The following is an 18,457-nucleotide window of genomic DNA, read 5'->3' on the forward strand; positions in this document are numbered from 1 at the left end:
ACCAATCAGCAGGTCTGTTGGTCCTTAAATAGTTGGCTGTTTGTTACTCACACTATGCTTGATAAAGGTGTAACGACACACCGAAACGTCGCTTTTTATAGAATAAAGCTTCACCCCTTTCACCACTACAAGGAGTGCTGCCTCTTCACTGAACCTATATTGGAGACCCTGGCCAATTAGAGACCCCGGCTTCTGCACCCACCGCTAGTTGTGCTGCTCTGGATCTTCTACTTTTTAGATAGATAGATAGATGTTAAAAGGGACATGACGTAGCATGTCTGAGGAAGGGGGCGTTTCCCCCGAAATGAGGAAACGTTACGTCATGATGCTCATACTGTTGTCCATGGCGGTCTATGTGTCTCTGCCCGAGGTCTGAAGATCGAGTGAGTGTCTATACTAGATTGATTTATCTACACTGAATATGCGAGTAAGAAATATATTTTATAGTAACATCCTTTAATATAATATCACACAAACAAGCCATTATTACTGTTTTGCACAAAATTATGAAGACTTTTGCAACTGAACTGCAAATATTGCATATGTAATAATATTGAAGTAAATGAAGCATTTGTTTAAAGAAGATAACTTTGTCTATGGTCTAAATTGTTGAACACTATTCATTGATGCATTTATATGAGGTTATGGAGATCCTCTAGTCCTAGATCATTTGTTAAAACTAACATCCTTTCTAACAATTGAACTTTTATGTTAGATATGCAAATGAGTTTAAAACCGTCAATTTTTGTCTGTAAGAAGTCAGTGTCTGGTGAGCGAGCGTCACTTCAGACACCTGTGTCCTAAACTCTACAGCATCTAAGTGAAGCTTTTGGTATCGTATTTAAAATGAGAACCTCATCTTTCAAATTACAGCAGACCTTCATACCCTACCTGAGGCTGCTCTTTGTTTTTATGGATATTTAAATTTTATTTCACCAAAGTTTTTTATGCATCTGTATATTGGGTAAATATTTAGCATCCACAACACAGATTAGCATGTAAAAAGTATTCAGGTTAGAAATACATAATGGATAAATAAACCAAAGGTATAAAGCAAAGCTTGTTTTATTTCTTTGATTATTTTAAAGCTTACCTCTTTGTTATACTTGATCCAATAACTTCTGGAAGTTGGATAGATTCTGAAGAAACACACTTTTCATCTTGCATTTGAAATCTAATGGGACGTTGAACTCCCCAGAAAATCTCAATAAGTCCAGATAAAACAATGTGTCCTTTGGCATCCTACAGTAAAGGATAGTGCTTTATATTAAGCAGGTCCATACACAGTAATTTGCACTTATTATTAAAATTATTATTACTGCTACCAAGGCGTAACTACAGAGGTAGCAGCCATAGCAGCCGCCACGGGGCCCGCAGTGTCAGGCGCCTGACACAATAAACGACCTGACACAATAAAGAATGGAGGATGGGCAACATTATATCTATATTGTACTGCACATGTCCAGCATAATATGTATATAACATATACTGTGATGTATATATGCAGTATATATGCTACTATTATCGTAAAGGTGTGTCAGCTCAGCTGACATGTTCAGGTTTTCCCAATGGAACAACTCGACAGTAGCATCTTTACTTAGGACTTTGTTGTTCCAGTACAGCACACCAGCAAACTACTCTGATATATTCCTGTGGGTAGAGCTGCCCTTTATAACCCACAAATGCTGCAAAAAGGCTGGCAGCAGAATGCAGCAGATCTTATAGGTCTCATTTACTTGGGGGTCGCGCTGCTCACTTTCAGACTGTGCGTCTGTGTGCTTTTTTCAGGGTTACACGGCTTGTACAGGTATTTAACAAGTATCTGCTCTTGGATTTTGGTGCACGCAATCTAGTGCCATCGGACAATCCGACTGATTTGGACTGAGCCCGGGATTTAACTTGCAAATTGTGTTGCAAGCCCAAGGACTTAAAAACACCACTAAAAAGATGTTGAACTTTGTCAGACCTGAGCGGGAAAGCGACACATGCAGGATATTGGGCAGGCGATCTTAGTGAATCGCTGCACAGTGCATTATCGTCGGACAATGCACTTTCGGTGAACTACAGCGAGAATGTAAGTAAATGTGTTCCAGTGTGTTTATTGGTAGCTAGAGCAGTGTGGTGGGTAATAGGAGAAGAACTGCGACAACATCCAGGCAGAGTTGTATTTCTGAATAACTTGACTGCTTATTACTAAGAGAATGCTTATTTGACAAAGAGAACTAAATCACTATTGGTATTTTAGAAAAATCTACCAATAATAATGAAAGAGCAGCACAACAAAGCACCCTAGGAAATGGATACTTCAGTACAATTACACTGAATGGAATTCAAGAATCAACTAAGGAAGATATATGGTGACTGGTCCCCTATAAGTCATCATAATTATCATAGTATATAAGGTTGGAGAAAGATGCAGGTCAAGTCCATCCTATAAAATTAAACAAATGTTTTTCCCCCATAACCTGTGATATTTATGGTCTCAAGAAAGCCATGCTCTTACAGTAGAGGATTCCTGTCTATGGCGATAATAGAACCACCTCTCCTCTAGGCGTAGAGGATGCCCCCTTGTCCTGGTCACATGCCTAGGTATACAAAGATCTATGGAAAGATCTCTGCACTGACCATATACATACTTGTACATTTTAATGAGATTTCAAGATTATAAACAAACCCCTACCCCTTTTTTATTCATACAATCTTTTCTAAAACCATCCATAGACTGTAACCTTCTATATTAATTGCCCAGTCAAAGCTATTCTCCATCCATGTTTCACTGATTTCCACAATATCATATTTGCCCTCCAACATTAGGACTTCCAGTTTCTCTATCTTATTCATGAGGTTTTTGGAATTAGTGTACATAAACTTTATATTGTTTCCCCATCCTTATTCCTTTGGTTATCATTATCTTTCCCTAGCCCCCTTTACTCCCCCATAACTCTTCCAAGTATACATTTACACTGTATTGCTCTGTACAAGTGTTATTGCCCTTACCCTAGGTCTCTAGTTTAATGTTATTTGTACCAAAATAGTACCTCTGGAAACATTGTTCCTCAATAAATAAGCCCTCAAGCAGCTGTCAACAGAAAAATACTAAAGTTATGCGAAAATTTAAAAAATAACAGCTAAAGTTCTAAGCCTCCTTGCATCCTACAAAAATGAGAAGACGCATAAATACCATTCCAAAATAAAGCAGACATTCTCTAAATGTTAGCTATCAAGTTATATTGGTGTTATTACAATGTGCCGGAAAAGGAGAAAATTTTGAATTTCGAAAGTCAGATCAAATTTTTGCCAAACATACATTTTTTTCATAAATAAACGCAAAACATATCATTCAAACTCTTCAACTATAATGAAGTGCAATGTGTCAGCCTGTAAACTCTTTCCTTACATCCCTTAACACTGTACAATACTGCCGTGTTGCATGTGCAGGTTAAGATTTTTAGACTATCCTAAAACATGTGTATTGTTGAAAAAAATGTGATAAACACATGAGAACACAAAATACAGAAATGGGTACATTCAAATGAAACCTGTCAACAGAAATTGACATAATAAACCACTATCAGCATAAGACAGAAAACTCAGCAATGAAGTCATTATGCACCCAACCTCTGGAGAGCCAGTTATAATGTACCTGGATACAGAATCTTGACTTCAGTTCTAAATTCTCTGCTGCACCATGAAAGAAACTTGATCTGAAAGGTGTTAATCTGGTTGCCAACATCACCGCATATTGCAGGCACTACAAATTACACACTTTAGTGATGTACTGTATATTACTATATCTTTATGGCAAGTTATTTCTATCACAATATTAAAAATATGGGTACAAATCACTACATATTCTGCAACTATCTATAACTGAGCTCTATTCACATACCTGGTGATGTGTTATTTGTAGGTTCTTTTTGTCCTTGAAATAACAGTTGTATGACTTCAGAAGTGAATCCAGCTGACCTCTGAAATACATGAGAAAATGACAATGTTTTTATGGGATAACATGACTCTGGGTCACATGAGTTGGGTTGACGTGCCCTTTTGAATCTTTTGGTCCTTGTTGTTAGAGGGGTTTCTCAACTCAAGGATCACTGAATGACTCAGTGGTCTTCAACTTGTGACATTATTCTGATATTTAGGACACTTACAAGTATTTACAAACAAAGTGCTGAAATAATCTTCTTTGGCACCATCTAAAATGCTCACCATAACAGCAGTACAGCAGTATATAACTGATAAATCTTGTAATAACCACTAGACTCTAAGTTGCCTAGGTGGCTACTGCTATAGAACATGCAGGTTGCCTAGGTGGCTACTTCTATGGAACATGGTTGCTGCCTACAGGATTCTATACTTACCTATCCAGTTACCTACCTACAGTTCCTTAGGCTCTCATGGCGGGCGTCTATCTCCTGCTCTTCTTCAGTGCAAGCTTCCAGCTCCTGGCTGTGTTCTGTGTGCCAAGCTGACAGAGCAGAGAGTACTCAGGAGCAGCAGTGGACAGTGTGATGGGCATAATTAAAGAGGACCTTTCACCCCCTCGCACGTGTGGGGATTAACATATCATCCTGTAGGGACTGGAACACAGATTACGGGGCACATTGAATTTTCTTTGTAGCCCCCACGGTTGTGAAGATATCAGTCCCAGTAATCTGTGTTTTGTCTGAGAGGAGGAGCTGAGGCTGGAGGCACATGTTATGCTAATATTCTGACAGACAGACAGTGTGTAATCTCTCTATGCCGTTCTAGGTGCTGTGTATTGTGTTAACATTGTGGTAATATTCAGTTAACATTACGTTTACATAGTGTTTATAAAGATGCGAACGGGAAGCTAACACAATGGAAACGCAAATGCAGTGTAAAAACACATGCAATGCAAACACCATTAAATGTTAACACACATGCTATGTAAACATCATGAAAACAATTTATATATGCTATACGTCTGTATATGGCACTGTGTGTATAAGTAATGTGAATATGCTCCATATGTGTGCGCATTTGTGTAAGAGTGTATAAATGTCTGTAAAGGGTATAAATGTTTGTGTAAGAATGACACACCATATACCATATACTCATACAGCATATATACATCACAGATACATATGCACATATGCAGAATGTATACATTACATACATATCATAAACATATTATGCTGTACAGTGTGCACCAAAATATGTATATAATGGTGGACATCCTCTATTCTTTAGTGTCGGGTCGGATGACTGCTACAACTGGAGTTACACCTCCTCCTCCAGCTCCAGCCAGAACACAGACTATAATGATCAGATACTAATACTGATATCTCTGCAAGTGTGGTGTCTAGAAAGAAAATTCAAAGTGCCCCTGAATCTGAGTAGATGTCCCCACAGAATGGTTTATGAATCTTCACATGTGTGAAGTGGTGAAAGGTCCTCTTAAAATCACACTGTGCACATACACAACAGCTTCTCTGTTTCGGTATGGACTAACTCTGGTGTGGATCTACAATTCCTGATCTGCTGGGACTAGTTGTGTATGCAATGCAGATTAATCCAACAAGTACAGGCACTTGCCACTTTACTTGTTGGATTAATCTGCATTGCATACACAACTAGTCCCAGCAGATCAGGAATTGTACACCAGAGTTAGTCCATACCGGACCTATTGGGGGTTGTCAGCATATTGCATGTATTGTACGCATTTATGAATTGTATTATGGCACTTGTGGCCATATGTTTTTAAATGTTTTATGTTAGTGCTATTATATTACAATAAAGTAAGGAATTTATAGATGCACATTTGATATTTATTTCTTGTGGCCAGTTTTCATGCACATCCCCGCTATTTAGTCCATGTTATACAAGTAGATAAGTAGCCACAGCACATTCCTTCCAGTAGATAGGTAGGCCCAGCAAAAAAAAAAAAAAGAATATTTACTTACCAGAACTATCAGCAGCCAGCTCCTCATCGCTCCCACGCTCTTCCCTTTGACCCAGGCTCAGGCGATAGCGCCTGGGTCGTACAGAGGACATAGGCAGCGGTAACATCACTGCCTGCGTCCAGTGATCAGTTTAAGAGACACAAAGCAGCCATCACTATTTATTAAAGATATGTCTGAGAGCCAGATGCAGCCAACAAAAGAGCTATATCTGGCTCCCGAGCCATAGGTTCCCTACCCCTGCTTTAAGAAATCATTGCTTTCCCTATTTTTTAGTCAGAAAAGGTGAACGAATTGACTCTACATGCCTGTTTCCCACCGTGAAATTGGAGGAGGAGGGGTGATGGTGTGAGTGTTCAAAATTGAAGGTATACATGCAGCGGCATGCTGTTCCATCTAGTTTGCATTTAGTTGGACCATCATCTATTTTTCAACAGGACAATGGCCCCAAACACACCTACAAGCTGTGTAAGGGCTATTTGACCAAGAAGGAGAGTGAATGCGTGCTACTCCAGATGACCTGGCTTCCACAGAAAAAAAAACGGAACCCAATCAAGATGGTTTGGAGTGAGGTGGACCGCATAGTGAAGGCAAAATGGCCAACTAGTGCTAAGCATCTCTGGGAACTCCTTCAAAATTGTTGGAAGACCATTTGAGGTGACTACCTCTTGAAAAACATCAAGAGAATGCCAAGTGTCTGCTAAGCAGTAATCAAAACAAAAGGTGGCTACTTTGAAGAACCTAGAATATAAGACATATTTTCAGTTGTTTCATACTTTTTTGTTAAGTATATCAATCAAAATGTGTTAATTCATAGTTTTGATGCCTTCAGTGTGAATCTACAATTTTTATAGTCATGAAAATACAGAAAACTCTTTGAATGAGAAGGTGTGTCCAAACTTTTGGTCTGTACTGTACACAGCTAAATCTTTTCTGTCACGTAATTTCAATGACTTTATTGTGTACTATTTGGGATTTGACTCTGCTATGAGGATCCGCTATCTTTCTTTTGGGTTTTAATGTAGCACAGCACACCAGGATGACAAAGCACAGTCTGTCTTAAAATAAACCTGTCACCCTGAAAAACTGCACTAGGAGCTGCTTACTGAAGTAAGCAGCTCCTAATGCTAAAACAAATGCAGCAGTGTTACAATGTTAGCATTATCAGAAACCTCTGATAACGCTAACTAACACAACATTGCTGCGCTGTACACTGGAAACGCCGGATCGCTCTCAAAGCAGTCTGGCGTATTCATGAGGTGGCAAGCTTAGGGACGGTGACGGCCGAATGACATGCCACAGTTACTGCCGGTCTATGTACAGCGCAGCAGTGTTAATTATCGTTATCAGAGGTTTCCAATAACACTAAAAGTGTAACATTGCTGCATTTGTTATAGCACTAGGAGCTGCTTACTTTAGTAAGCAGCTCCTAGTGCCGTTTTTCAGGATGACAGGTCCTCTTTAAGCCCTTAGCGCAGTGACTTAGCGCTCAGCGTCTGATATACATCGGACTCAGAGCTGAAGCCAGTTCAGCTCAAGATCTGAGCAGAACCAGCATAGACATACACACGGTGCCGACTGTAACTAATAGTTTTACCCGTTGAATGCCTTGGTCAGTGCAACTGTGGCATTTAACCTGTCTTGGGGGGGTCTTTCCCCCACGAACGGGGGCACCGATCATTGAAATGGCAGCTCTGGGGTCTGATCAGGATCCCAGAGCTGCCTGTAGGCACTGCCTGAAAGATGGTGTCTGTTACGTAATCTTAAAGGCACAGTGTCAGCCTATGCATGTACATCAGATGATTGCTTGTTCATGTCCCATGGTGAAAATAGTAAAAAAGTAAAAAAAAATGTTATCCATTAAAAAATAAGGTAATTAATCGATAAAAATGCCCATAAGCCCCATAACATATAAAGAGACATATAATGCAAAAAAAAGTCTAAATCATAAAACAAACCCCAAATATATAGTATCACCACGTCTGTAACAACGTGTAGAATAAAAGTGAATAATTATTGAACCCGCATGATGAATGCCGTTAAAAAAACTGTTAAAAACTCACCAAAAATTATGATTTTTACCTATACAATACCACAAAAAATGCAATAAAACGTGATCAAAAAAACATATGTACTCCAGAATGATGCTGTTGCAAAGTACAACATGTCCAACAAAAAACAAGCCATCAACCAGCTCCATAGCCAAAAAATTAAAAATGTTATGCCACTTGGAAGAAGGCAATGCAAAAATGATAGATTTTTCCCACATCAGGGTTTTATTTGACAAATTTAGTAAAATGGAAGAAAAAATATTCATGTCTGGTATCCCCGTAATTGTATTGACCCATAGAATAAAGATAACACTAAAAAAAAAGTGAAAAATCCAGTACAGAATTGATACTTTTCTACTCCTACCCTCTCATCCCGCAAAAAAGTGCCATCACATGGGCCCAATAACGAAAAAAGAGAACATTTTATAGGCTACAAAAGGGACCAATGGGAAAACTAAAATCCTGTCAGCTGCAGGGAGCTCCTTCCCCCCTCCGCCTCGCTGTGCACCCATAAAACAAGTAACGGCCACAAATTGTGAGATGGGTTTTCTCTTTTTATATTTTGGATATGTGTAAATTTTAGGGCTAAATAAATGTATAGCTGTCAAAATTTGACCATCATTTTTTCTTTTTTTTTGTAAATAAACGCAAAACTTATCAGCCAAAATTTACCACTAAAATGAAGTACAACATGTGGGGAAAAACAATCTCAGAATCGCTTTGCTAGGTAACAGTGTTAAAAAGTTATAACCATACAAAAAATGGGACTGAGCCTTAAGCTATAAAATGGCTACGTCCTTAAGGGGCTAAAGTGTATGGGATGTGTACACAAGAATAAATAGAATGTGTTACACTACAAATAAACCACAATCATTCTGCTTATTTGATAATCTTTAGCCTGCGTTATTTACATTATTCCACACCCAAATGAGATTCAAAGACATGCCCTGCAAAATCCTTTGTGTTCATAACTAGCAACCAGGATCATATGCAAAGCACAATCCATGGCAACATCTTTGCATTGTAAATAGCCCTTTGTATTATCTATAATAGGTCTCACTACAATAAAGAGATAGAGTCCAACAGTAGCAAAATCTTGGAACCAACTAACTTTTTGTAATAATTGAAATAATAATCTTTTAAAAGATGGCTTTTAGGATTGATCTAGTTTGCAATGATGATAGTTTCTATAATGACATTGGGGCACATTTACCAAGAGTCCACGCACTGCATTTCCGTCTTTGTGCAGCATTTAACAGGGGTTTTTGGCGCACGTGATCGCATTTTGGAGACACAAATCTTTAAAACTCAAATTGTGTCACACTCGCATACACCGGGAAGACGAAGGTGAACCCCGGCGGACCTCAGCAGGGAAGAGACACATGCAGGACATGGGGCACACGATCTTGGTGAATCGCGCCGGACTTCATCCTCGTCGGAAAGTCCGGATCGGGGATCGCGACAGGACTGGGTAAGTCAATGTGCCCCATTATTTGTTATTGTAATCCAGTGTGTGGTGTAAATGAAGTAACTGTTGTATGAATTTTCTGTGGACACTATTACTTTTTCTATACTAGGGAATCACTATTAATTGAACCAATGACAGGAACAGCTAGATTGTCTATGATAGTCCCAGTCTCCGTAAACAGTGCATGGTTCCTAGATAGCAAACAAAGTCATCCCCTGCGTGTTTAAGTAAGCACAACTCAATACAGTATAAAGGTAAGGCGATGGAAAAACATATTAAGTGGAAACATAGTTTTCCATCCCTGAACCCACCAATTACTGTATACCACGATCTACACCTCATATATTTTCTGCACTCTTCAAACTGTCTTTTCTCAGATTAAACAAAAACCCCGTTTGGATTATGAGATTTCTCTTGTGTTCTACCATCAATTCCATGATGCCTTAGCACAGTGAAGGCGAACCTTTTAGCGACCGAGTGCCCAAACTGCAAACCCAAATCCCCTTCACTTCTCGCGAGGTGCCAACCCAAATTAGAGCAGTATTTTATTGCTCCCTGTTTTTCAACAATGTTCAATCATATTGGCCTCTTGAGGACACCACCACAGTAGAAAGGAGAAGGAAAAATCTGCATCATTGTAGCTTCTTTCCAGTGTCCCTCTGTACACAGAGAATCATGGGGCCAGTAGGAAGTCCTTCAGAGATAATTAGGCCTGTCAACACATTCTCCCTCTTCCTACAGTCCCAAGTAAGTATCAGTTTAAAATATGACTGAAAGCAGCATCTTTTAAGTTGCTTGGAACTCCACGCAGATTCTTTGAGTCCTGTCTGGTGTGCTGGGGCAATGGCCCGGGTGCCCACAGAAAGGGCTCCGAGTGCCGCCTCTGGCACCCGTGCCATAGGTTCGCCACCACTGCCTTAGCACATGTCTATGCTACACTGTGATTATCCTTTCCATCTCTGTTCTCCAAACCATAAACATACAGTGTGGAAGCAGAGTTGCTCTCTAAGTGCCTGTGTTGTACAATCCATGCACTTTTCAACACGGGAAGATTTAATACCTGTAATTGGTGTTACATAATTCGTATTCATAGACTGAAGTGTAGAATGTCAACCGAGCAAGATCCACAATGATACCAATAAATCATTTCATTCTGTACAGAGTTATAAACAGCAAAATAAATGCTGAGAAACAGCTAAGCAAATGATAAATGGAATGACATAATGGAAATACCATATGGGCAACATTGGTTTTGGCTTGAAAGTCCATTAAATTAGAGGTTTCTAGCAGAGTGTTTTTATACAGGCAGTCTCCTACTTAAAGACGGACCCTAGTTAAATACGGACCCCTCTGCCCACTGTGACCTCTGGTGAAGCTCTCTGAATGCTAATAATGCTAATAAAAAGATGGTGAACTCTGTCAGACATGAGCTGGGAAGCAACACATGCATGATTTCGGGCGCTCGATCTTAGACAATCGCTGTACAGTGCATTATAGCCGCACAACGCACTTTGGGGCTGATTTACTAAGGGTCGCGGATCGCACTTTTGCCAGACTTTTCGTCTTTTTCGGGGAATGCATGGCGTAGACAGATATTTAACAGGTGTCTGCGCTGGGATTGTGTTGCATGTGATCGTTTTTTGGCGCAGCTGCGCCAGTTTCCATGCGACACAAATTGGGGGGGGGGGCTGTCGGACGATCCAACTGATTCGGACTGAGCACGGGATTTAACTTTCAAATTGTGTCGCAACACAATGCACTTACATACACCATGAAGAAGGTGAACTCTGTTGGACCTGAGCGGGGAAGTGACACATGCACGACATCGGGCAAATGATCTTAGTGAATCGCGGAGTGCATTATCGTCGGACAATGCGCTTCCAGTGAACTTCGTTGGACAGGTAAGTATATGTGCCCCTTGCGGTACAATTTGCTAATGTTAAGTAGCTAAAGGTCCTGTTTTTCATTACTCAGATCCATTTTGTTCCCCTTTCCATTGCCATTGTGTAATTATTTATCATTGTGCCTTTGTACTGCAAATTTTGCACAGTTCTGCAACTTCAAAGTATGGAGGCGTTTCTGTTTTTCTTTAGGAGGACAAACTCTACAATCTCATCCATTAGAGAACGAAAGGAGCCTTAGAACTGCTGCCCTCTACCCTACATGTTATTGCAGCAAATGTTTCTATGGCAACCAAACCCTAAAAATGCTTAACTACAAAACAGTTTTTGTATTTAATTGTTAAACTACACACTTCACATTTTTTCTCCATTCCCATTTTGCTTCAAAAATTGCCTTTATTCAACCTTAGACAAATATGAAGATTAGCACAGTGATAATACAATATTTCTGGCTGAGTTGTCCCCCAGCTATCCTGGCACACCCACTGCTGCCTCCTTACCCTACCCAGGAGACTCGCTGACAGGGCCAGTGTGGAAATATCAATGAGGAGGAGTGAAGGGACGGCTCTCTGTAGAAGCAAAGAGGAGTGCTTAGACTGCCATCTAATGAATACACACCATACAAACATACATACTCACCTCAGAGTAAAGTAGTGGATCGGACCCATAGGAATTATTATACAGGGCAGAAAATGTTTAGGTGATAATTAAGAAGTTATTACTGTACATAGTGGTGTGAGAATAACATGTTCAAAAAGTGTTCAGATGGCAACATTGAAATAAGTGATTAAATAGGGGGGCATTGTTGCTGTGACAAATTTCCTTTAAAGGAAACCTGTCATCTGCAATTGGCCTAATAAGCCACGCCTAGTATATTGTCAAACAGCATAACACCTTCTAGTTTTTGTTTCTTTCATGGTCCAGTGTGATTGCATCATACAGAAAATTAACTTTAAAGTGAGATGTAAATTAGTTGTATAAAGTCAAGGAGAAGGAGAGTTTAACACTGAAGTCAAGTCTAAATGCTTACTCCTCTGTGATTGACATTGTGCATCGGACTCCTGTGTGATTGACATTGTGCATCAGACTTCTCTGTGATTGACATTGTGCATCGGACTTCAGAAGATCTGCCTCGTGATGTCTCTGGATGCAGGATGATAAATGACAAGGGGGCTTTTTGAGAAGAGTGAGCTTGACTTCAGTTTTAAAATCTACGCCTCCATGACTTTGTACAACCAATTTACAACTAACTTCAAAGTAGACTTTCTGGATCAGGCCATCATACTGGGCCATGAAAGAAACACAATCTGGAAGGTGTTCAGCTGCTTGGCAACATACTGGTAGTGGTTTATTACCGTATATACTCATGTATAAGCAGAGTTTTTCAGCACAAAAAATGTGACAACCGTCCCCTCGGCTTATACAGGAGTCAATATACTTAAGTGTAAAGAGTAAAAAATACTTAAAAATACTTAAAAAATAATAAACTTACATACTCACCCTCCGGTGGCCCCGATGTGCAGCACTGCTGGCTGGGGGAGAGAGATGGCGGCGCCCAGCAGAAGAAAGAAGACGGGCGTGGAAGCCTGAAGACGAACCGCACGGACATCGGGGAAGCAGAGCTGCACATCAGGGCCACCGGAGGGTGAGTATATAAGTTGTTTTTTTTTAATCCTGGGGGCAAGCTGTATACTACTGGGGGCACGCTGTATACTACATGGGGCAGGCTGTATTCTACTGGGGGCAAGCTGTATACTACTGGGGGCAGGCTGTATACTACTGGGGGCAGGCTGTATACTACTGGAGGCAGGCTGTATACTACTGGGGGCAAGCTGTATACTACTGGGGGCAAGCTGTATACTACTGGGGGCAGGCTGGGCTGGCTGTATACTACTGGGGGCAGGCTGGGCTGGCTGTATACTGCTGGGGGCAAGCTGGGCTGGCTGTATACTGCTGGGGGCAAGCTGGGCTGGATGTATACTACAATAGGTTTTCACAGTTTTTGGTGGTAAAATTAGGGGTCTCGGCTTATACTTGGGTCAACTTATACTCGAGTATATACGGGGTAGTTCAATTTCTGCAAATTCTACAGCAGAAATAAAATTAAGAATATTTTATATGTATCATTCACCAGTACAAAACTCACCTAGTAATATGTTTTGAGTCTTTAATTAATGCTAAAGGAGACTCCATGCCAAGTTTTTTGGCCATGCTTCCTTACTCCAAGTCAGCTACACACCTAAAAATAAGAGAAAAGTAGAACATGTAATTGTAGAATGTAATCAAGCTAATCAGTTTCTACATTTTAATGTGGTTTAAAACTTTTTAATGGTGTTTCACTCTAACACAGAGATGTGCCAGGATGTGCTGTTGACAATTAGTAAACTGTAAAAGGATATGTTCATATGGGTGGAAAGTCCCCTTCAAAATCTACTTTCTGTTGATTTTAACCGATGCGTATTGCAGATTTTTTTCTGCTCGAATAAGAAAAAAGCAACATGGCATATCTTCAGAAGAAATCTGATTTGACACAGATATTTTCCTCCTTGTGTGAACATTACCCTGAGGCCTCAGGCAGGCTGTATATGCACAAACTACAACTAGTGCAGATCTAGCAATGACTTGCATTACACCAGTCACATATTTTATATGACTTGTGACCATGCCACACCATGGCCATGCTGCAAGGTATAGGCCAGATAGTATTCCCTCCCATATCGGTGAATGTCCGCCTAGCACCCTATGGAGGAGGGAGGTGCAAGGAGAACTTATCCAACAGGCCAAAACCCGGTTTGTGGCCTGTATAAAGCACACATGGCCATTGGGAGGAGTAATCTCTGTACTGACTGTTTCTCCCTATGGAATTTGCATTGACATGTGTAAAAAGCAGATTCAAATGAGCATATAGGGGGTCATTTACTAAGGGCCCGATTCGAGTTTTCCCGACGCGTAACCCGAATATTTCCGATTTGCGCCGATTTTTCCTGAATTGCCCCGGGATTTTGGCGCACGCGATTGGATTGTGGCGCATCAGCGCCGGCACGCACCCAACGGAAATCGGGGGTGTGGCCGAACGTAAACCTGATGGATTCGGAAAAACCGCTGCATTTTATTTAAAAAAAGGGTCGCGGGACATGCGCTTACCTTCACTCGGCCCCGCTTGGTGAACTCCAGTGCATTCAGCGCAGCAGCGACACCTGGTGGACGTCGGAGGAACTGCCTTAGTGAATCGCCGGAAGACCCGAATCCAGCGCAGAGAACGCGCCGCTGGATCGCGAATGTATCGGGTAAGTAAATCTGCCCCATAATGTTGACTTCATGCAAGCTCCCAGATCTTTGGTGCTTTAATAAAGCAGCCATTGAAAATAACAGAGCCATTTCTTATATGGTGGCATTATTTTTTTCTTCTTGGGTAACTGTGGGAATATGTCTGTAACATAGTACAGACTAATTAGCTCACTAATGCTCTGCTGCTTCCGTGAGGTTTAATACTGATATCTAGGTATAGTGTGTTTGTTTTTTTTTTTTATCATGAAACTATTGAATTAAGGAGATTGTCTTGTCATCATAGGTTATAGTTATATATCATTGAATAGAACCATAATTTGATCACTGAACCACTACAAATCTAAAGCTCATGTTATGAAGCTTCGCAACCCCTTTTCCTATTTTACAATTGGATATACAACTTTTCTATTTATGTTACTATTCTGTTTATGATTTTTGCATGTATAAGCATTGGTTTTTCACAATAAATTTGGTAAATTATTCAGTAATCAGTCTGATTATGATGATGCCTAAAAACCAGATCTTCTCTAACACAGCACCACTCATGACCAGGTGGCCCCTGCAGTACAGCACCATTAAAGTAAATGAAGACGTGTTGAAGTCGTCCTTTTGAGTTTCTTCTAAAAGGCCATGCCCTTGAGTGAACAATTTGCAGAAGAAATGTCATAGGGGCTCCTCCACATGTTTCTTTTGTTAGTGGTGACCTAATGGCCGAATGTCATAATGTTGATATGATGACAGAATCATGTGGAAAATATGTGTGTCAAGAATGCTTCTTTATTAGTTAGAACCGGTTTCTTTTTTTAATGGGAAATTCTAAACATATTACTAACTGACTGAACAGACATTTTTTCAGAAGTGCTTCCAATAGTTCCCAATTACCATATTTATCTCTATCTATTTATAAACTCAATACTTAATGACATGTTTAATTAGCTGCAGCCTTTAAGTACAATATACTAAAAGAGCCTGAGGTCCAAAGAGAACCCCTTTACCATTGTAAACTGTAACTTTTATTTATTTCAATAAAAATTACTTTTTAAGTGACTATGGTGTATACAAAGTGCAATAAAAACCCAATTACTAAGATTGTACGTCCAATTTCCTGCATATGTCGCTTCCCCGCTGAGGTCCGCCAGAGTTCACCCTTCTTCTTCCTGGTGTATGTGAGTGCTGATCTTGTGACACAATTTCGTTTTTAATTTCCGCAGTTTGTCCGAATCTGTTGTCCGACGTCCACGCCCCCCGATTTGTGTGGTATGAAAGCCGGCGCCAATGTGCCACAATCCGATCGTGTGCACCAAAAACCCGGGGCACTTCAGGGCAAAACGGTAAAAAGTCGGGAAACCCGTCATAAATGCACTGTTCGGACCCTTAGTAAATGTGCCCCATTGTGAGTTTAGGAGGGCACATTATTGGGACTCTCTGGCTGGTGTTTTAATATACCATTTTATTATACACCTATACAGCTTGGTGAAAAGTAATTTTTATTATAAATAAATAAAGTTGAAGTTTGCGGTTAACCATATTTTTAGGAGCCTTTTTATATATTGTATTTATATATTCCTTACATTTGTGCTCCCTGTATACTATGCCAGATTAACAGGAATATTCCTTTATACATACAAAATATATTTTTCTCCACACGAACGTGTTCAGACTATGGAAATGGTCCTGGTTGCTGGTTCTACACAAATTATGTGTATGTTAACCGAGCATTCAATGAAACTATGGACTGAAAATATTGAACAGGATGGGAATCCTTGTATCAAACAGAAAGGACTCCCAGGCTTACAGTACCAGTGCTGCAGTTTAGCCAGCAGACGGTCCTGTCATCATATTTATGCATGATGCAAGGACTCCCATCCAGTAGGACCATTATACATGTCTGTTTCCACAAACTGAACATGTTCACGTTGAGCTGGCCTCTGAAAGATGATTAAAAAGAATAAATGAAAACTAAAAAGACATCAAGGCAAATAAAACAAAAGAATTCATAAATGAACCATAAATGCCTGATTACTGGCAATGCCTCACATTTATCAATAGAGAGGAAAACTGCAGGTAGTGCAGTTTGCCTCACTAAAATGCAGAGTACACCAGATTATTAAAGACCGCTCCTATAGTGCACCATTTTTTCTGGTACACTTAGATTGTGTTGGGGCGGACACAGTGCAGCTGCGACACATGGCAACATACATCTATTTATGTGCAAACTGCACCAGAAAACTGGCACAGAGCATTTTATAAACATGGGCCAATGACATATAAAACCCAGGGGAAATTACTGTTAGTTACTGTTACTGTTAATTCATTCATGTGTGAATTACTGTTTCTCTTTCATCAGAAATTTGCAAAACACAAACTGATCAAACTCATTAGGATATATTTATTTTCTGGCCTTTAGACTGTTTGATTGTATATCTTTCATGTTTTAAATTATTAAAAAGGAAACAATCAATAATTAAAATAAGAATTCCTGTGTTATCACTGCTAAAATGTTTTTCAAAAACACAGAGCATGGAACCAGAAGCAGTTGGTTGTAGGCTCAGTGCAATTACCAGAACATGTAACTAGAGCCACAGCTCCTATTCACGTGAATGTGTGTTGGAAATATGACTTCTAGCCACTAAGAAAGGCAGAGAGCCAAATTTTAAAAACTTCTTGCTCTGTGATTATAATGGCCTAAACATTTTATTGGCGAAAGTGCTAGGTGTAATATTCTCACTGATCTGATATTATTTGCCTATCCTCTAGACCATCAAAAGAATTCCTGGACAGCCCCATTAAAAGTGTCATTTAGCACTGTTTCTGGGAAGGTTAAACCATTTCTGATAAATTATCCAACTCCATTGGCAGAATAATACTATTTACCAATATAGACAATTGTTGTTCAGAAGCATACGATTGTTACTCACTGCCTAAATCAGTAAAAATTGTTCTGCAGTTTTCCTCTGATTTTCTACTCAAATAACGGAAGCCTAAAGTAAGTGCTACAAACCTACACTAACTGAAGCCATTAAAATTCTATTAATATGATAAATTTTGTGATGGAAGTTGATAGCCAAAATGTAGGGTAAACTGGGCCTAGCATTTGTCTGTATTATTACAAGTCTAACATAAAAAACAACATGTTATACAAAATATTGATACTGATGTACAATGACAAGATAACATGTTCATGAAACCATAATAACTAAGATATAGCTAGACCAGCTATTTACATATATCCTTTACAACTGTTTATCCATAAATGGCATTAACTCTTTTGAGTTAAAGATAAAAAGAAAACATGAATGTGCAGTAACCTTTACCGGATATCAGTGTATATACATGGCAACAACAAATTACAATCAAATACAGTCATTTTACATTTCATTACATAACGTCATTATACATCACCAATCCTGCTCCTATCAGCCAGAGAGAAAAACTGGTTTGTAGTGTATTGCAACAGCTATGCGGATGTAACTATAGTTTAAAATACCACCAATAGTTTCTGAGAATCTTAGGAAGAAAGAATTGCATGAGATAACAGTTCATGAGCACATCCCACACTGGTCATCAGCACTACATTCCCAGGAGAACCATCACCCATATGCTTGATCCCTAACTGTTTTAAAGTCTTCTACCCAAAAAAAGAAGAGATGGGACAAAAACCTTAAAGTTTACGTGTAGGAGAACATTAAGTAGAATCTGCATTTATTTCCTCATGGTGGGATATGGATCTCTGTGTCACTCAACCATTCTGGCTAAAGGATAATGCCATGGGTGTTATCCAGTTGCCCCCATTGGTTTTACAGGAATCTTGACTTTGCGGCA

General features: G+C 39.7%; 1 protein-coding gene across 6 annotated transcripts in view; it reads right to left on the bottom strand.

The window, feature by feature from the left end:
• Positions 1-18,457, bottom strand: part of RASSF6 (Ras association domain family member 6) — an 83,859-nt gene that overhangs the window by 31,504 nt on the left and 33,898 nt on the right. For 2 of the 6 annotated variants that reach the window (XR_011848975.1, XM_072117581.1), the window contains 3 exons: positions 13,494-13,586; positions 3,890-3,968; positions 1,094-1,242 (listed from right to left, as the gene is read on the bottom strand). Coding sequence is in view for 1 of the 6 variants with exons in the window: in XM_072117581.1 (XP_071973682.1) it covers positions 1,094-1,242; positions 3,890-3,968; positions 13,494-13,558 (293 nt within the window). In the remaining 5 variants the exon portion in view is untranslated. The other 4 variants (XR_011848976.1, XR_011848978.1, XR_011848977.1 and 1 more) reach the window with 4 other exon arrangements.

This window comes from Engystomops pustulosus, chromosome 1, assembly GCF_040894005.1.
Source record: "Engystomops pustulosus chromosome 1, aEngPut4.maternal, whole genome shotgun sequence".
Lineage (NCBI taxonomy): Eukaryota > Metazoa > Chordata > Amphibia > Anura > Leptodactylidae > Engystomops > Engystomops pustulosus.